The 22,327-nt window shown below is 35.6% G+C and overlaps 1 protein-coding gene across 1 annotated transcript in view; it reads right to left on the bottom strand.

Moving 5' to 3' along the window:
• ZPBP (zona pellucida binding protein) overlaps positions 1–22,327 on the bottom strand; it is a 90,240-nt gene that overhangs the window by 67,067 nt on the left and 846 nt on the right. The window contains exons 2-5 of the mRNA XM_027765628.1: positions 22,188–22,213; positions 19,986–20,066; positions 6,222–6,347; positions 3,070–3,219 (exon numbers count right to left, since the gene is read on the bottom strand). Coding sequence (XP_027621429.1) covers positions 3,070–3,219; positions 6,222–6,347; positions 19,986–20,066; positions 22,188–22,213 — 383 coding nt within the window. The remainder of the gene's footprint in view (positions 1–3,069; positions 3,220–6,221; positions 6,348–19,985; positions 20,067–22,187; positions 22,214–22,327) is intronic.

Raw genomic sequence — 22,327 nt, 5'->3', positions numbered from 1 at the left:
AGTTAACCCCCATTCTGCTCAAGTTATTTCTAAAGATCCAAAAGGGTGACTCCCTCCCTAATTCACTCTATAAAGCCTCTATCACCCTTATCCTTAAAACACATAAGGACAGGACAAGGAAGGAAAACTGTAGACCAATATCTCTGACGAATATAGATACAAAGATTCTCAACAAGATACTAGCAAATCATATACAATAACTTATAAAAAAGATTACAGAACATGATCAGGTAGGATTTATTCCAGGAATGCAAGGTTGGTTCAACATATGCAAAACCATACGTGTAATACACTGTATTCATAGGAAAAAAGATAAAAACCATATGATCATATCGACTGATGCAGAGAAATCATTTGATAAGATACCACATCCCTTCATGATCAAGACTCTCAGCAATATCAGCACAGAAGTGTCATTTCTTAACACAATAAAAGCTATCTATGAAAAACCCATAGTGAACATCACCCTGAATGGAGAAAAGCTGAAAGCTTTTCCACTAAAAACAGGTACAAGACAAGGATGCTCACTTTCTCCACTCCTTTTCAATATAGTACTCAAAGTCCTCATCAATGCAATCAGAAAAGAGAAAGAAAAAAAAAAGGCATTCAAATAGGAAAAGAAGAGGTGAAACTCTATTTGCACATGACATGATTGCATACATAGAAGACCCAATGGTATCCATGAAAAAATTCCTGGAAATAATACATAAATACAGTAAAGTTGCAAGATACAAAATCAACACACAGAAATCTATAGCATTTCTATATACGAACAACAGGCAGACTGAGATAGAACTGAAAAAAGTAATTCCATTTACCATAGCCCCAAAAAGTATAAGATACCTAGGAATAAATCTAACCAAAGAGATTAAAGACCTCCACAAGGAAAACTACAAGACGCTAAAAAAAGAAATTGAAAATGACACAAAAAAGTGGAAGGACATCCCATGTTCCTGGATTGGAAGAATTAATATAATCAAAATGGCAATTTTTCCCAAATTAATTTACATATTTAATGCCATCTCAATCAAAGTACCAGTCACATTCTTCACAGATTTAGAAAAGACAATCATAAAATTTGTCTGGAATCATAAAAGACCTCATATTGCCAAAGCAATGAGAAGAGGTATCTCACTCCCTGATCCAAAAATATACTACAAAACTGGGGTAAACAAACAAACAAAAAAAGGTACTGGCACAAAAACAGATAGGTGAACCAATGGAACAGAACTGAGTCCCTAGAAATAATCTCCCAAACATAAAGCCAACTGATTTTTGACAAAGGGTACCAGTCCATTCAGTGGGAAAAAGAAAACCTCTTCAGCAAATGGTGCTGGGAAAACTGGATATCCACCTGCAGAAAGATGAATCTGAATCCCTACCTGTCATCACTGACAAAAAATAACTCATGGTGGATCAAAGATCTAAATCTATGACCTCAAACTATAAAACTGCTCTTGGAGAACACTGGGGAAACTCTGGGAGACATGGGGTAGAGAAAGACTTCTTAAGGAAGACCCCCAAAGTACAGTCAATAATCTCCAAATAGACAAGTAGGATTACATCAGACTAAGAAGTTTTTGCATGGCAAAAGACACAGTAATTAGTACGAATTGACAGTCCTCGGACTGGGAAAATATTTTTGTAAACTATGCATCAGATAAGGGAATGATAACCAGAATACACAGGGACCTCAAGCAGCTGTTCAAAAAAAAAAAAAAAGATCAACCCTATTAAAAGATGGGAGAATGAGTTGAAAAAAACACTCTCTAAGGATGACATACAAATAGCCAAAAGGCATATGAAAAAATGCTCAACATCCCTCATTGCAAGAGAAATGCAGATCAAAACAGCGAGATATCACCTAACCCCAGTCAGAATGACTAAGATTAAAAAAACAAAACTATACGTGCTGGCAGGGGTGTGGTGAAAGGGGAACTCTCTTACACTGCTGGTGGGAATGTAAATTTGTCTAGCCACTGTGGAGAACAATTTGGAGATTCCTCAAAAATCTACAAATAGAACTTCCACATAACCCACAATTCCACTGCTTAATATCTACCCAAAGGACAGAAGAATTCTTAATTGGAAAAATACTTGCATATCAATATTTCTTGCGGCATTATTCACAATTGCTAAGACACGGAACCAACCCAAATGCCCACAAACAGATGAATGGATTGAAAAACTGTGGCACATATACTCTATGGAACATACTCAGCCTTAAAAAAAAAAAAAAAAAAAAAGACAACCCTGGCTTATGACAGAAAGTGGATGGATATGGAAGATTTACTGCTGAGTGAAGCAAGCCAGACTATGAAGGAGAGACACTGTATGTCCCCACTTAGTATATACTTAGTTTCCGTACTCTATTGACTAAAGGATATAGAAACCCAATAAATGGTTGTGAATACCAGATACAGTGTAGGAAGAGCATGGGTGAACAAATAGAGTCTAAGGAAGGACACTAAGGAGAAAAATCGAGAGGCAAGGTATTAACGGAACAAAGAAATGGGGTATTATCTGTTGAAGATAACCTTATAGTATTATCAACTGGACTGGGGAGAAATGTAAACATATTGTAATATTCACTTTGCAAACTAAATGACATGATTGAATGTATAAAAGAACTTGAAATAAAATAAGTTAGTAAAAATCTAAAAAATAATAAAAAAAAAATTTTAATGGGATTTACTATGATGCTGAGTATACTTGTCTGGAGAATGGCCATATAACAGCATTCATGATATTCAGAGGTTAAAACCAGTACCAACTGGAATGTCATCATGATAATCAGAAAATATGATTTCTACATGCCCTGTTTTCATTCACAGACTTAAATGTATCTGTGAATATGTCAACATTACCCTGAAGAAAGACTTTGCCCTCTTAATCATTTTGCATCCTCACTACTAACCCTTCACAAAGTACTCTGAAAAATATAGTAAGCAGTATTTTTAACTAGAAGACATTAAAAATAACAAAATCTCTATAGTACAAACATGTTAAAATATTTATATATTTTAAAACATTAAAAACTGGTAAACCCACAATTAATTCACTTCTTACCATACACAATATATTTTAGTTGAAGATTTTTAACAATTTCTTCCACAGTGGGTTTATACTCGAGGAAACACGTATAAACTCCACTCATGGTCTCCTCAAAGTTCTGGAATATAAGGCTTCCTGTGGATGTTACTTGTGCAGTGTTGTTTTCTAATAAAGAAATCAGATACAGTTATTAGTTGCTTACATTGAGACAGATAAGATACTCAAACATTTCAAAGCAGAGTAAAACCATCTAAATTTAACTACACAGCCACTGAAAGAGGCTTAGCTAGTCATTACTTCTGTAGCCAGCTGGCAGGGGTGCCAGGCTGAGCTTAGTGCCAGCCTCTCCCTCACCAGAATTCATCATTGTATGGTTGCCTGAGTGGTAAGAGATAGACAACACGTACATAATGTGCTCCTAATCTTCCCTTTGCATTGAACTGGACACTACTAAGAATACCATGCATATATATACTACCATATATTATATTAAATATATGTATTACAACGTACATGTATATTGTTTATATGCATATACATGTGTATAATACATGTTATATATATATATACACATCTATACAAAATATATACCTACACTTTAAATGGTGTCTATATACGTATATACATGGTATAAATACATATATACACACACACTATAGAATAATTATACAATTTTTAAAGATGCATCATGGGCTCAGTAGGCTCACAAACTGTCAGTGAAACAAACAGTATAACCAGAACAAAGGTTATCAGAATATAATCACTAAAAATTTTATTTCTTATAACTACACATGATATAAGCAAAAGTGAGTTATAACTTTCAGGGTTGCTGAAGGGAAAAAAAAAAAAACAGAAGAGTAGATCACATAACTAAGCCAAGGTCATACAATTACAGACAGCCATGTAGAGAGTTAGAAAGGATGTAAGCTCTGTTTTCCACTTCAGTTTGCTTCATTACCTAAGTGTGACACTGGGAGCAAAGTATGTAGTGAAATAGAAAGTAAATCTGTTGTAGAGGCATTAAGACCTGGGTTTAAGAACTACCTTTCTTGGGACCAGCAGTTAGTGTAATGGCTACGTCGCTGGACTCCCATGTAGTCGACTGTGGTTTAAATCCCAGACCCGGTGACTTAAACTCACACCAGGTGCGTGTGCATGCATGCCCAAGATCCTGAGAGGAAAATGGAAGAGAAGAGATTGTGGCGTGGCCATCTGCATGGGGGGTGATTTCTTGCTTTCTGTCTCTCTCTGTCTTTCTGGCTAGCCCATGAGCCCTATAGAAAAAAACCTCTCCAAAAAAAAAAAAAAAAAAAGAACTACCTTTCCCGTTCACAAACTGTCTAACCTTTGGGGACCACTTGGATTTTCAGAAGTCCAGTTCCTAGCCTGTCTCACAGGATTGTTCTACATAACAAGAACAATGAATGTTAGAGTGTCTCAAAAGCTATAAACCACGAAGTACTTAAGTTTTTATTCTGAAAATTCCTAACTGCAGTTTTGTATTAGAAAAATTCTTAGGCATTAAAATTTGCTTAGTCAATAATTTTTCTATTCATTCGAATTAAAAATATTATCTCAGGAAATAGTTGTCTGCCTTTTCTATTTGAAGTAAATGAATTATTGCTTATAAATTTTAAGTTGAAATATTTCTCTAAAATAAGACAAAAGATGAATGTTCTTAGTGATAAAATTTTCACAAATAATTAGTTCAATAATATTTGAGTTTCTACTATATGTAAAGCTCTACTTCAGACACTGCAGGAGAATAAATTAATTTACATAAACAATTATTCCTTGCAAACTCTCATTTCTATATCCTGGATAAAAGTGAAAAATGTGATATAAATTTAGAATATATTTCTATCATAAAGTCTATTTCTTCATGAACTTCAGAATTCCCTGAGTAGTTTTTATAAATGTAAAAACTATTGTATCACTACAACTGCATCCTTACCTGGACATCATTACATTTGTAAATATCTATTTTTCCATTAAGAAAATGAGTAAACTAAAATATTGATCCTACTTAAATGATAATTCAATTCTTTACTGTCCTTTGCAATGTAAATAATACCTGGCATGGCATATTAGAAAAAATTTCATATTTCAATTCTAAATCAAAGGAACAACAAGCAACAATAGAAAAATTAAATACTTAAATATTTTTATTTTCAATTTATAGAATTTTAATATTAAATGTAAAATACATTTAAAATACATGTTTGTGTTGCATTGTATGCTGTTATTAGAGAACAATAAAAATAAAATCTGGTTATATTTCCAGTACTGGCACAGGGCACATCGCTCTGACTACGTTACTATAGTGAGGCAGGGTCTACATCTGATCTTGCTGTCTCCCACAAAATCTAGCATGAGGCATCAGCCAGTCATCCACTAATGAATGATGAATGGGACTTTAAAGAATCACAGCCTGATCTAAAGAGTAGATGAGCTCCTTACAGATTAAGCAATTGTAGAATCAACATAAATAGTCTACAAATGTGCAACTGAGATACCTCATCTACACAAAATACGAATTAAAACATATTACAAAATAATTATCTCCTGTGAATACTTCCCTATAAAATCTTGGTATTAACCTACTTTTCTTTCATCCAAGATAATAAATAAAGCTGTACGTTTTTATTCACAAGCACAAAATATCAATTATTTGCAAGAGCTCAAAATATCAATAAGGGTTTAAAAAGAAAGGAAGACATGGCAAGTACAGTAATAATGAAAAACTTGCTCTGGGGGTATACAAAAAATATTATGTGCTTCAATCTTTACTGTAAAAATACAGCTTTTATCAAATTAAAAATTTTAAATGAAAGAAATGCATTTCAAAATAATAAAACATTGAATTCAGAAAATGCCAATCAAATTAGTCAATTAGCTACACAAACAATAATTTCTATGTTAAAGAAAGTAATTTTTTGGAATACAGATGCCTTGAGAATTGTACAAACGGTTCATGTTTTAATATGTCTCCATATAAAATTAAGAGCTAGGAGAAATGTTAACACCATCTACATTGCTAGATCTAACTCCAAAAGGAATCCATAAAAAAGAGATGTAAAAATGTATGTGAGAGAAAAATATTCTTTTTGTACTGTGTACATTTCAGACATACTTATTTAATTATGATAACTGAAATAAAAGCCAACCTGAAATAATTTTTCCTCTTGGTCCATGCCATTGGAATGATGGGTCTATGAGTTCAGCGTTTCGCAGTCGTCTCGTCACACATAATATATGTGGGCTCTTCTGATGGAGCATGACATATACTTTCACTGAAAATACAATATTAAAATGTCCCAATAATATGTTATTACTTTTTTCTGTAATGTCTTATGTTTTATAGTTTGCATTATGAGCTATTCATTTATTTATTTATTATTTGGCAGAGCGCATACGCATTGATCACAGAAAGAGAGAGGATAAAAGAGAAAGCACTGCCCAATAGGGCATGGTTAGATCACAATTCCTTTCCCTCCATTTCTTCATCTTCTCAGGATACAGGTTATTTATGCATAGGTGCCCATTGTGCTTTTCAAGTGGCCAGGCCCTATGGGATCCAGTTCCCTTAGCCCCTAGGCCACAGGGTCAGCCCATGTGACAAGCATTATTTATTTGGATTATTGCTCTTATTACATTATGATTTGAACTAAATTTTGAGACATTTTATGTAACTTTCAGAAATATACAACCCCATGGCCAAAATCCAAAAGGAGAGAGGAACTGAAAAAGGACTATGGTGTGACCACGTCCCAGGGGAGAGGGAGATGTATTCTCACGTTCCTCCTTGATCTGTTTCTCCCTGATGAGGGCAGGCACTCTCTGGCAAGCTAAAAATACACACACACACACACACACACACACACACACACAAAATGCATCTTTTATGTGTATAGGAGTGTGTTGAGTATTCATGTGTGTGCGTGTATAACTGTGCACATGTGTATCCTCAATTTGAACACAATGTGTTAATTATTTTTATTCACCACTCACATACATTAACCTATTAGTCTCAGAATATTACTTCTATTATAAAGTATTAAGATGGTTTTATATCTAAATATCTGTTTTACAAAGACACCAAACCTGAACAGAGCTTGTAAGTAAACTGTTCAGAGGAATAAGGTATTAATTACAATGATATAGCACAACATACTGAATAAAAATGACAATGTGTGGGACAAGCAGGTATGATGTCCTAGTTACGGTGCTGGACTCCTACATGGCCCACCATGATTCGAGTTCCAGACCCAGCAGCCTGAAATACACTCCAGGTGTGTGCACATGCAGGCCCCAAATCCTGAGAGAATGGAGAAAAAATTGCAGCGTGGCCATCCCTCCAGGGTATGATCCCTCATTTACTTTTTCTCTATCTCTGTCTTCCCAGCAAGTGCAAGTGCCCTAAAACAAATATCTCTAAAAAAAAAAAAAAAAAGTGATTAAAAGTTGACAAATACAAGCTTTGATTTTTAAATATTAAGCATTTTATCTCATTTAGCTTTAAAATGAAATAACCCTGATAAATGAGTAAACATAGTAAATGTTCCACTTTTTTGAGTTTACTCATAAGTAAACTTACAGAAAAGATTCCAGCAACACTTCAGAAACTGCATGCCAACCCTTTATGATTCACCAATGACAAAGGTTTTTATGATTCAGTAAAATAAAAATTGCTTTGGAGAATTAAACTTTAAAGAGACAGCCTCTAAAATTCGCCATAAAGTAGCATGTCCATTGAGTGTACTTTCAGAATACTTCTTTCCACAGGTTAAAAACGCTCATTTCTTGGGTTGAGTACCAACCTATCTGGCTAGAGCACTGAACTGTTTGGCCCAACCTAAAAAGATGGTGGAACTTGCCTGTGATCCTAGCTAGCAGAGGGGCTGGAGCAGAAAATGATCACAATATAGCATATCCTGTCAAAAAACTTTCTTTCCCTCTCTTACTCAATGCTCCCAATGCTCCCTCCCTCTCTCATTAAAAAAATAAAAATAATTATCCTCTATTTTTGATAACTTTATAATAAATTGGTATTGAATTTTACTATTTTTTCTATGCTGATTGAGGTGATTGTTATTTTTCTTAAATCTTTATATTATTTATTTAATTTGTCTTCCATGTGAAAGTGGGAGGGGAAAGAGAAAGAGAGGCACCCCAATAAGATCTTCATGCCACGATCCACGCCCTACCCTCACCCAGCCAGAATCACAGGATACGTGCCCCCAGAGTGTGCAGAGGCATGAGAAGCACTGCGAAGTACTGCATTACCATGGTGCCACTAAAGTTGGCCTCTTCTTAAATATTTTAATGAAATGACTGACATTAATACACTGCCTTCCTGGAATAAATCAAGTTAATCATGCTTTTATGCTTAACGGTTGTTCAAGCTGCAAGTGTTTTCTCACAATCCTTACAACTATGCTAATAAATGCAACTGTATGTAATTTTCTTATACTTTGTCCTTTGTACATTTCAGTATCAAGCATTTATCATTAAGTATTTATTTAGTACTCATTAATATTTATGATTACTACAGTATATAACTAAGGTTATAATAATCATATGAATGAATTAAGCAATTTTTTTCTATAAATTTTATCTGAAAGAATTTGTGAAACTTTTTTCCTTTATAGCCTGGTACTTTTCTTGTTTTCTAGCCTTTTTTTGGCAGGGGAGAGAATAGGAAAACAAATTATGACTTCTAATGAAATGAATTTAATTGGTTAGTAATCTACTATGTAAATTAATCAAGTCCATTTTAGAAATTTATATTTCACTACAACTATTATTTATTTATTTGAGAATTTTTTACTGTAGGGTGTGTGTGCTTGCTGGAGAGACAGAAAACTAGAAATCACCACAGGGGGAATAGCCATGTTGCAATCCCTTCTCCTTCATTCTCCTCCCAGGATCTTGGGCACACACACACACACACACACACGTCCTCCGGCGTGAGTTTTAAGCTGCCAGGTCTTGGACTTGAACCGCAGTCAACTACGTGGGAGTCCAGCAACATAACTATTCTATCTGTTGATCCCGGAACTAACCCAATTAACACCTTGATTGTTAACTTCTAACCTCCAGAATTTTAAGGCAATGCAGGTATGTTGACTAAACCACACTGATCTGGTATTCATTACGGCTTCCCTAGGAAAATAATACATGGAATAAGAGCAGGAACTTGTAGCATTTAAACTTGACCTATCCAATCCTCCTTCCTGGATGTACAGTAGCCCTGAAAACCAACAGTCTGTCATCCCAGTGAAAACCAGAAGCCTGACAGTCACTATGGAGGTGGGTAGGACCAGAATGCTTTGAAAGCCTTCTTCCCAGAGACCTCTCTTTATTTGATCATCTGGTAGTTTGGGAGAAGATTTCATTCACAAGACTCTTTACTTGGCCTGGCCTGGAGTTTCTCCAGGGTTATTTATCAAAATCAATTAAAGGCCATCATTTAACCATATGACTCCCTGATAAAGTGGACAACTGTTACGGGAACAATAAGCTATCAAAAAGCTTATGAGGAAAAGATTGCATATCTACAGGAACTTAGAACAGTTCTGGGCAAACATAAGGCCAAATGCATACTAAGGGCTTGCCCAGGACTGTGTTGCATGCTCAGTAAGGAGCAAGAAGTATTAAGTTCTCATATCTGCCTAAAATTGAGGTTCTGTACAGCATACAGTGAATGATAAGCAGTTTTCTCTAAGTCTTGGACTTGGCAGCTCACTTTCTCACTTTCCATCTCTCTCTCTCTCTCTCTCTCTCTCTGATCAAGTTAAAAATAATAACAACAGAGGCCAGCACGTGGCGTAGTGGTTGTGGTGCTGGACTCCCAGATTGCTGACCATAGTTCATGTCCTGGACATGATGGCTTGAAACTCATGTGGGGCACATGTGTGTGCTTGCCCAAAATTCCAAGAAGAGAATCTCTGTCTCTCCCTGTGTCTCTGACAAGTGCATGCACCCTACTGCAAAATCTCTGAAAATAATAACAAATGGAATTGAATTAATAAATAAATCTTTTTTATTTATTTTTAACTTTTCAAAAAGTTTTTTAAAGAATATTTCCTTAATTTTATTTATCATCATCATTATTATTTTTTAATTTGATATAGACATTAGCCAGAAACAGAGAGAGAGAGAGAGAGAGAGAGAGAAAGTGAGAAAGAAAGCCACCAAATCCAGGACTCAACCCACAAATAAGTAATTCTTAAAAAAAAAAAAAGAAGAGAAAAGAAAAGAAAGGAAAAAAAAGGAAAGAAGAAAAGAAAAGAAAAAATAAAAAAGAAAAGGAAAGGAAAGAAAAGAAAAAGAAAAGTAAAGGCATGCTACAACATGCATATCCTTTAAGGAGGATACTAACTGGATCCAGATGTTTAATGACATCTCAGTCCAATTATTAGCTAGACTAAGCTGAGTAGCGACTTCAGTGGCTACACCTGATAAAGAATACATAATATCAAGTGGGCCCCATAACTTTCAGTTGAGCAGTGCAGAAGGACTCCACAATGCCAACTGAAGTTCAAATTCCTGCCCTAATGACTTAAAAAAGCATGATGAGCATAAGAACACTTGCCCAAGTTTCTGACAGGATGAAGAAATGAAGGAAAAAAGGTTTGTGGCATGTCCATGTCCCATGAATGGAGGAGTCTCTCTCTCTCTCTCTCTCTCTCTCTCTCTCACACACACACACACACACACACACACACACACACACACTCATACATGAATCATCTAGCAGCAAAATAAAATTTAAAAAAATCATACACACACACATAAAATATATAGAACTAGTTCTAAAAAGTCACTAAACAAACTATATCAGAGCAAAGTACAACATCATACCCTGGAAAGATGAAAAAATCTTATTCCCAAAGTTGCTGTTATAATATTAAAACAAATGTCCAGTTTTCGACTAAAGATACTACACATGCAGAAAGCCAAGAAAGTATGGCCATGTGTGTGAACAAAAGAAGCATTCAATCGAAACTGAACCCAAGAAATACCAAATGTTGGACTTACTGAACAAAGATTTTTGTATTAGATAGTTTCCTGTGGTCAAAGAAATCCATGTTTCACGTATTAAAGGAAAGTATGAGAATGTTCTCTCTCCAAACAGCAAATATCAATTGTTATAGAAATTTTTAAGAAGAACCAAAGAGAAACTTTGTATTAAGAAGTACTGTACACCCACATGTGCAGGAAAGAGAGAGAGAAAGCACATCCCAACAAAGCCCAGTTATGTCACAATCCTTCTTCCTTCAATTCCTCATCCCATCAGATCCTGGGTGCATGAGCCAGAGTGTTTTTCAAGAGGCCAGGGCTGAGACTCACACCCTGGCTGACCATGTGAAATCTGGTTTCCTCTGTGCCACACTTACCTAACCACTGTGCCATGAGGCCAGCCCAGGAAATTTTAAGTGGGATCAAGATCCTGAAGCATCTTCCAAGAATTATAACAGGAAATGACACATGGTTTCACCAGTACAATCCTAAAGACAAAGCACAAGGCAATAGCTACCAAGAGAAAGAAGTGATTCACATAAATCAAAAGCAGATAGCTCAAGAGCAAAGGTCATAGTAACAGCTTTGGGAGATACTTAACACATTTTGCTTTTCAACCTTCTGGAAGGGCAAATAACAAAAGCATCTTAAAATGGGGGTTTTGAGAGAGTTAGCTAAAACTTAAGCAGAAAAAAATGCTTGGGAAAATTTTACCACAGAGTCCTTCTCCACCATGATAGTGTTGTGTATTCCTTTCATCAAACAAGATCAGTAGGTGAAAAAAGCCAGACTATAAAAGCCAAAACTGTGTAAACCCACTCAATATACACCAAACGTCACTTTATAGAAGAAGTTGAAAGATTCAAAGACATAATAGAAGAAAGAATAAGTGTAGAAGCCAGAGACTACATGGGAGTGAGATGGATGTTGGGGGGTACATGGAAAGGACTCAGGAAAAGAATTTAACAGAGATAAGAAGGTAAGGTTCTTTGTTGAAAACAATGTATATGGCAATATCCTTGATTTGATTATAACATATTGTTTGCATGCTTTGAAAAACAATATTGTACAACATAAAAACGTACAACTAGATGTAAATAAGAAATTATCAAATTGGGAGAAACAAAAGAAGTATTGTACAATAACAGGCCCAGTCCCAGTAGTACATACTGGCTGATGCTTCTACTTGGCAAACCGAGGTCACACGGGAGGCTCAGGTTAGATTCCCACCTAAAAAGCAAAGTACAGCAGAAATACATGCCTGCAGTACTACCTACTCAGGAGGCTGAGACAGGAAGAGTATAACATAAGAAGATTGTGTCTTCACATTAAAAAGAAGCATGATAATTGAAATGAAAATTCACTAGAAGGAATCAACAGCAAATTAAGCAAGCAAAACAATCCACAAACTTGAAAAAAGTCAATTTGGGATTATCCAGTCTGAGAAATAAATAAACAAATAAAACAGAAAAACAAAAATAAATGACTCAAAGACATGTGAGAAACCATAAGCATACCAACATATACATACATACTGAAAGCCTGAGGAACAGTGAAGAGAAAGGGGAAAAAAGAATGTTTGATAAAATAATGGCAAAACTTCCCAAATTTAATGAAAAACCATGAGCAAAATATAAATGCATATATCTAAGAAGGTTAATTAACTCCAATTATGAACTCAAAGAGATCCATGTCCAGATATATCATAATCAAACTGTCAAAATCCATAAAGAATCTTGATGTGCAGCAAGAACAAAGTGAATCATCTTATGCAAGCAATTTTCAATTAACAGCTTATTTTTCATGAGAAGCCATAATGAAACAGAAAGTCTAAATAGACCTAAAACTGTGAAGTGATTGAATTAGTATTCAAATAAACTTCCCACAAAGAAAAGTGTGGCACCAGATAAATTCATTGGTGAATTATACCAAAAAACTGAAGTAGAAATAACAAGCCTACACAAACTCTTTGAAAAAAATTACAAAGGAACAAACTCAGAACAAGTTGTTCTGTAATGACAGTGTTATCCTAAAACCAAGATCAAAGACATCATGAGAAAATTATGGGCTAATTTCCCTTAAGAAAATAGACATATAAAATACTGAAAATACTAGTAACCAAATACAGCAGCATAATAAAAGATTATATTCTTAATCAACTGAGAATTTTCTCAAGAATGCACAACAGCAGTTCAAAATTGAAATAATCAATGTAATGAACCATATTAAAAGGTAAAGTCAACATAATTATCTCCACAGATGTAGAGAAATCATTTGAAAAAAATCCTCCTGCCTCCCCTGCCCTATGTGTGCTTGACTCAGTTTTGCCATGCACCCATCCAGGAATGACAGGGAAGCAGATGCTGCCTGGCCTTAGCTCACCAGCAGGGGCCCCTGCCCAGCCTGCAGTGAGGGAAGAGGAGCTGCTATGGTCTTCAAGGACCATCACCTAGTTACTACCATACCAGAGACAGAAGCAGCAACTGGGAAGCAGAGGCCTTAGCTCATCATAAGGGACAACCACCCAGTCTGTAAGGACAGAAGAGGGACTACTCCAGCCTGTGGCCCGTGCAACACACAGCCGTGAAATGGACTACCACCCAATATCCTACCTATCTGACTCAATCTCCAGCCACATTGGGAGAAGAGAGATTTGGATACACAGTAACCAAATACCTGAAAACAATGAGATTTTGGAGAAATTGTCTCACCACAATCCCCCCAGCAGCAAAAGAAGAGAAAGTACCCTCTGAAAATCTAAATCCAACACTCCCACTGTAGATTCCACACTCCCATCCACAGCAGAGGAGGGAAACTATCACAGAGCTAACTTAAACTACAGGGAAACACATGAGCACATAGCTACAGAAAGACACTCCATAAAAGCAGGAAGTTATCACCTGATAACTAGAAATCAGAGTCCCAAGACTTAGGCAAAAATCACCCTCAAAGGAACAATAACTCCTCACCAACAATAGATAAAACACAAGAGAACACAGAAAAGTCAGACCAAAAAAAAAAAAAAAAAAACAAGAAAACCTGAGAATCTGAGAATATTCATTGTAATAAAAGTCAATGAGAAGATGGGACCAGCATTTGGCATAATGGCTATGTCACTCAACTCCCATGTAGTCGAACACAGTTTAAGTCCCGGACCCGGTGGCTTAAACTCAAACCAGACATGTGTGCTTGCTTAAGAGAATGGAGGAGAAGGGACTGTGGTGTGGCCAACCCCCTGGGGAGTGATTTCTCACTTTCTGTCTCTGTCCTTCTGGCGAAGGCATGAGCCCTATAGCAAAAACTTCTCAAAAAAAAAAAAAAGCAAAAACAAAAACCTCAATGAGATGCAATAGAAAACAATCAATTCCAGGAGATAAGAAAATCTTTAAACAACTTGAAGGAAGAACTCTGTAAGAAGATGAACTCATTGAAAAATAATCAAACAACTTCTAGAGATAAAAAACATAATCCAGGAAATCAAAATCTTTCTGGAATGTATGGACAGCAGATTAGATCAGGCAGAAAAAAGAAGCTCTGACCTTGAAAACAAAACCTCTGATCTAATCCAATGCAAGTAACCAAAATAAATAAATAAATAAATAAATAAGAAGAGTCACTAAAAATCAGAGCAACATACAGGAAACCCCAGACAACATTAAATGGCTGAATAGCCACATAATATGTATTCCATAAGGCAAAGAGACGGGTAAAGGCATAGAAAATCTCTTTCATGATATATTAACTGAAAAATTTCCAAAATAAGAGAGGTATATAGACATACAAATATAGGAAATGAAGGACATCAAATAGATACAACATAAGAAGATCCTCTCCAAGGCAAATCATAACCAAACGTATAAAAATCAAGACAAAGATTATATTCTAAAAATGGCCAAAGAAACACCAAGTTACATACAAAGGTTACTCCATTAGAATAGTATTGGACCTCTCAAATAAAACAATGCATGCAAAGAAAGAATGAGAAGACATATTTGAAACTCTGAAAGAAAATAAAATTCAACCAAGAGTACTATACCTGGCAAGATTACCTTTCAAATGGGAAGGAGAAGTCATTCTCAGACAAACCAATGCTCAATTCACCAAAATTAAACCAGTGCTTCAGGAAACACTTAAGGGAATACCATATCAGGAAAATGAAAACCGAAGAGAAATAAATAGAAGAGAACACAAAACAATCAGTTAAAAAAAAAAAAAAAACAAAAAACACAGAAAGAAAGAAAAGAAAGGGTATAGCCACAGGGCAGCAATAAGTCCACACATATTGAAAATAACACTGAATGTGAGGATTAAATGCCCCAACTAAATAGCTTAAAAACTCAGATTCGACTATTTTACATACAAATAGGTTTAACTATAAATTCACCAATTACTTGATAGGCAGTTTTTTAAACAAATGTCATATTACATTAATATATTGTTAAAACTATTACTCAGTGAGACTAGCAGACAGTGTAGATGTTAGTTGCTGGATTCCCACATAGCCAACTGCAGTTTGAGTCCTGGACCCGGTGGCTTGAAAATTACAGCAGGTACATGTGTGTGCATACTCCAGATCCCAGGAGGAAAGGAGAAGGGATTGTGGCATGGTCATTCCCCCAAGCGGTGATTTCTCATTTTCCTGCTCACTGTTTCTGTCTCTCTCTCCCTAAGGCAAAAATAAATAAATAAATAAAAACCTCTTAAACTGTTACTGAGTGTGTAAAACTAGATAACAGAAGAAAAATCCAAAATGTTACAAGTAGCTTAGTCTTTGGAATGAATTCAAACATGCATAAAATAAAATCAAGAACTTTGTAAAGCCTGTAAATCACCAAACCACTGATTTTACTATGTCTTCTCTTTTAAACGTCTCTTTCCAATTGTCTTCAGTTTTGCTCTTTTGAGGATTTTTTTTAATGCACAGTAGAATACTATGGTCTTACAAGAATTCAGTGAGTAAAAGTTTTCTTTATTTCTTCTTAATGAACTATTGTTACATACAATTTCACATAACTCTAACTAGACCAATGATCAATACCACATATCTTTACAGATTATAAACTCTTATCTCCCACAATCCTCTACACGGAAATTACAAATTCTTCTTACACTGGCCATGTTAAGATTATCTTTGTTTCAAACACTTATCCTCATTAATTTATGAAATTTTCTGTCTTATGATTCTTATCCACCTTGTTTTTCTTTAGACCTGTATTTCACAGTAAAGAACATCATTGCTAAATCAGTATACACTTTCAAAATAACTAGTAAATTTTGAATGTGTACAAATAATGTAATGCTAAATGTTGAAAGTGGTGAATATGTATATATCTTCGATTTATTACATATGATATACGTACTTTTAAAAACCATACTATGCCTTACAAAGGTGTATAGTGATTATAGGTAAATCATAAATTACAATAAATACTCAAAGAAAAAAAAGAAGAAGAAAATAAGAGCTGAAAACTCCCCAAGTGTAGGAAGCAATACAGACATCCAGATGGAAGATGTTTAAAGATCTCTACACAGATTCAAACCAAAGAGGTCCTCATTGAGACATATTATAATTAATATGTCCAAAGACAAGAAGAGAATTTTAAAAGCAGTAAGAGAAAAGTATGAAGTTATATGTAACAGAATTTCCATCAGACTAGCTGTAGATTCCAGCTCTTTGAGAAGTACTGATAGGTTGTTTATATGTCATCACTCTGTTTTTTTCTGGTGTGCCCAATTATTGCTACAAATTTTTCTTTTAGTATTGACTTCACTATATCCCATGACTTTTAATATGTTGTAGTATCATTTTCATTTGTATTCAATTAGTTTTTTCAATTTTTAAAAAATTTCTTCAGTATTTTCCTAATTAGGTAAATCATGTTATTTAATTTCCACAGATCAAGCTAAAATCTTCACTTTTTTTTTGTTTGTTTAATTTGCACATGAATTCACCGGAAAGAGAGAAAGAGAGAGAGAAAGCAAGCAAGAAAGTACCTCCATGGGGCATGGTCACACTGCAGTCCCTTCTCCTCCATCTCTCCTTCTTTTCAGGATTTTTGGATGCATGCACATGTGTTCAATGTGTTTCACAAGCTACTGGGTTCAGGACTAGAACTATGCAGTTGGCCATGTGAAGTCCAGGTACCTCAACCACCAGGTGACAGGCTGGCCCTCGCCTATTTTTTTTTTTTTCAATCTGACACAGAGTATGTGCACTCACCAGAGAGAAAAGAGCAAGAAAGGAAAAGGACTCCCCAGTAGGATGTGCTCACAGCGCAACTCTTTCTCTTCTACTTCTCCACTCAGAATTTTAGGTATGCACAAACACATACCTGTAGTGATTTTCAAGCCACCAGAGCTGGCACTTGAACCAGGCAGTTAAACATGTGAGATCCAGCTGCCTTAACCACCAGGCCATGGAGTTGGCATGAGTAATTTCAACTTATTTTTTTTCCAGGTTTTTCCCCTAGAGTGTGTGTGTGCTCACCAAGAGGAGGCAGAGAGAGGGAAAGTGAGAAATCACCCTCTTGGGGAGGGTGGCCATACTGCAGTCCCTTCTCTTCCATTCTCCTCTTAAGATTTTGGGCATGCATGCATACACGCCCAGCGTGAAGATGTAACTGAACTGCTACAATCTCATGATAAAACTTGAGTTGCTTCTTTCGGATGAGTGAAGCGATTTATTGACATGAAATCTACTCCTGATTAAGATGCTACAAAAATGGATAAAATGAAAACAAAATATTTAGAATATTAAATAAACAGTCAAAAAAGCAGCAGCAAGGTTTGAGAATACTGAGTTCATGGAAGATTTAATTTTGTTAAGATGGCAATACCTCTTAAAATATCTATGGATTTAAGGTGGTCCCTATTAAAATCTCAGTAGTCCTCTTTGCAAAATTGACAAGTTAAATTTAGGCTTAATATAGAATTGCAAAGGACCCAGAGGAGCCAAAACAATTTTGAAAAGAACAAATTTGAAGGACTCACAGTTAATCCTTTCAAAATTTACTATACAGGAGCAATAATCAAGACAGTAAGCAATATACTAGCATAAGGATAGAGACAAAAACAAGAAAACCTATCCATTTGCAGCCAACTGCCTTTCAGTTGAATAGAGAAAGAACAGTCTCTTCAACAAATAGTACTAAAACTGGCTACTCATATGATAGAGTGTTACCTTTACTTTGTAGCACATGTAGAAATTAACTCAAACTGGATCAAAGGCCTAAATGTATGAGGAAATACTGTAAAATTCTTATTTTAAAAATAGGAGTAAAATGTTGTGACAATTAATTATACAATACTTTCTTAAATACTACATCTGAATCACCAGTAGCAAAGAAAAAATAGAAATGAGACTTCTTCAAAGTTTAAAACATATGTACTTCAAAAGACACATTGAGAAACTGAAAACATAATCCACAGAATGGGAGAAAATCCTTGCAAATCATATATCTGATAATAATCTAATTCCCAGAATATATAAGAACTCTAAAATATAATAACAGAAGAATAACCCAATTTTAAAATGGGCAAAGGATGACAATAGGCTTTTCTGTAAAAGAGATATCCACGTGGTCATAAAACCATGAGAAGAGGTACATTACAAAATGCAAACCAAAAACCACAAGGAGATATCACTTCACATGCAGCAGGATGGTGACTATCCAAAAAGATGAACCATAACAAGTACTGGTGCAGATGTTGAAATCTGAACCCTTATAAATTGCTGGTATGATAGTAAAATAGTTCAAGTTCTTTAAATAATGTCTCAAAATGTTAAACATATAGAGTTATCACATGTAATAATCCTTGGCATATACCCAAGATAGGTGAAAACATATGTTCATGTACAATTTAATATTATTCATCTATAAAAAAAGTGCTGAACTATTTGTACATTCTATAACATGAATGAACCACAAAATGGTTATACTAAGTGAAAGACAAAAACAAATGGCCACATAATGTATAATTTCACTTATATGAACATACAAAATAGGCAAATCAATACAGATAGAAAGTAGATTAGTGGTTTCAGGGTTAGAGACTTTTTGCTTAATGGATATATTGTTTTTTAGGTAATAAAAGTGTGAAATCAGATAGTTTTAAAGATTGCCCAACCTTGTCAATACATTAAAAACAGATGAATTATACACTTTATAGTATGAATTTTATGGCATGTGAATTTACCTCAAAAAAAATTGGCTAAAATGGTTGCAGTTGGTTGTTATGCCTCATGTGGAAGACAAAACAACTGCAAAATCTTAAATCCAAATCTCTGTAATATATAGATCTTATCTGGAGAAATGTTTAGCATATTTGAATTGCATGTGTTTAACATTATAGATAATTATCACATAATAAGATGCACAAATACTCTAAATCTTAACAGTATTGTCTTTAGATAACTCTGAAAAACAATTATTCTTTGTACAATTAAGCAATTATATCATACATAGTTAGACCTGGATGAATCTAACCACATGGAAACAACCTTTAATCCATTTTTGTAGAAGGAAAAGGGCCTTAAGAGATATGGATAATTGGAAAATATTAGCTATTTGGACAAGACTGATAAAATTAAAACACTAATAACTTTCTTAAAATTACTAAATATAATTTAGGGCCAGCCAGGGGCATGGCGATAAGAAAGTTCAATCCCTCATGGCTAAATGTACACGGTTCAAATCCCAGACCCAGTGGCTTGAAAAACAAGCTGGGAAAGTGTGCAAGCATGCCCAAAATATCAGAAAGAGAAATAGAAAAGGGATTGCAGCATGACCATTCCTATTGGGGGGGAGGGGGAGGATGCTTTCTCATTTTCCTTGCTCTCTCCCACAAATGCACCTGCTCTCTAATGCACTTTAAAAAAAAATTATTGAGTATCTGTTTATGAATACCTGGAAAACCTGATGATCCAATTATTTTCACCGAGTCTTGAGTCAAGCGAAAACCCCTTGGTAATCGAACCAAATATCCAACTATCAAAAAACAAAAAGAAATGATCAGTTAATTGCATCATTGGACAGCCCAAGATATTAAAATAGTACAGTATCAAAGTATACATGATCTTGGAACAGGAGAAAGCCATAAATCAATCTCCTCTTACATCTGGTATCTCCCCTTCACATGTGCTAAAGTAGTCAATCTACCTACTTCGATTATACTTTACTTCTTTTTCTCTGTGCACTTAGAATACTCTCCTTTTCAAAAATTTAAATTATCCACAATTCATGACCTAAATCATAAGTCCCTCCTCATTCAAACCTATTTGGCCTTATTATTTCTCACCTGCCATAGTACATGACAAGCACCTCTCTAATAGCATTCCTTCTACATTTGCGTTATATGTAAGTTCTTTCTATACAATTATCATTTTCCTTATCTGATTGTACTCTCCATTCATAATAGAATCAGTGTTTAAATCTATATATCAAGAATCAATACAAAGCTTTATATGTCTTACATATAATAAATGTTAAATAGAAATTGTAAAATATATTCTGATATTCTTCAGTTATTGTTGAATGAGCAAATGTGATGGAAACAAGAATGTGAAGAAGTGTGTGGAGGGAGGAACTATATATACAAATACATATTTTTTTTCTTTTTCAGATTTTTGACAAAGGGAGTATGCACTTGCTAGAGAGATGGGGGGGGGGAGGATCATTTCTCACACATCCCCCCAGAGGGATGGCCACACTACAAACCCTTCTCCTCCATTCTCCTCTCAGGATTTTGGGCTCACGTCCCTGGTGAGAATCCCAAACTGCCAGGTCTGGGACTCAAACCACCATCAACCATGTGGGAATCCAGTGCCTTAACCACTACACCACCTGCTGGCTGCTCCAAATAACACTGAACAGAGAAAGAATAAAGTGCAAAGAAAAAGAGTATGATATTCAAAGACAGAAGACCCGGATTTAAATCCTAATTCTGCCACTTAACTAGTTTTAGGAGTTACTTTACACTCTAGGACCTTCAGTTTTCTCACCTACAATAAGGGACCAGATATTATTATCAGTCTGGCAGAATGAGTAATTAAAGGGCCTACTCTAAACTGTAAACTACTATGTAAATATCAGACCTTTCCTTACTCTTATTTCTTTGCCCCTCATAGCTCTCATCTTGTTAATGGATCAAAAGAATGGCCTGGCAAAATTTAAAATGAAAACACATACCTTCCTACCCAGCACATGGACATGAATCATTCAAGAAGTATCTTCCCCTATAGGAAAATTAAAGACTCTGCGCTAATCTCCTACTAAAAAAGAATTATCTTGGGATTCCCGATGCCTGGACTTTAGACACTTTGTTATCTTCAATAATTCTATTTCTTTCTTTTCTCCTCCCTAAGCCATGGCTTGCTCCACAATCTTTCTACGTTTGAGAATTTCTTTTTAAATTCTTCTTTATTAAACAATTTTTAGCATTTAACAAATTTATATTGTGCTTTTTATTTATGAATTCTGGGAGAGAAATTATATTTAACAACTTGAGAATTTGAACAAAATATAATGGAACCAAATAGTTAAATAGCAGTTCTGTTACACGCTCACTTTTTTCCTCCATTGTGTGTTCATGACTATCTTGGATGCATTTTTAAAACAGTGAAGAAGACTGAATATATTTCAAATGTCGAAACTTAAAAATCCCAGTCTTTCCTGCATTTTATAGCCAAGACCTATAGATGGAGCGCCACCCTCACGGATTATTTCAAAGCAGCAGGTGCCCGCTCCTTTTTAAAGTCTGAAAGAGCAAGAGCAACACATTACGGAGTTCACACGCTGAGATACAAAGCAGGCAACGACCCAGGAGTTGTATTAGTTTATTGACCAGCCGCGTCTAATTTTTCAACTTCAACTGCAAGTGTTTTAGGGACCTCTTCTATACATGAGTAATCCCCCCACCCCTCGCCCCGCTTTGCAAATGTAGAGCGTCTTACTACAATTTCTATAAAAAAAATAAACCTCCTCTCGGGTACGGGAGAGGCCAGTGTTTCTTTATATACATGGGTGCACGTGACCCGGGAGAAGACCATCCTCGGGAGGGAGCCGCGGTGCCGAGGCCGAGGCCGCCAGCCGGACGGCGCCGACCCTCACCTGAAGGGGGCGCCCGCGCAAGGAAAGCGAAGAGAAGGAGGAGGACGGCGGCCCGGGGGACACGGGAGCCCGCGGCCCGGACCCGAGTCCGCCGCCAGCCCCGCCAAGCCCGGCCGGGGGCGGAGGCCTCCCTCCCCACC

The sequence above is a fragment of the Tupaia chinensis genome, unplaced genomic scaffold (genome assembly GCF_000334495.1).
Source record: "Tupaia chinensis unplaced genomic scaffold, TupChi_1.0 Scaffold139072_1, whole genome shotgun sequence".
Lineage (NCBI taxonomy): Eukaryota > Metazoa > Chordata > Mammalia > Scandentia > Tupaiidae > Tupaia > Tupaia belangeri.
This window is presented reverse-complemented; position numbering and strand designations above follow the sequence as displayed.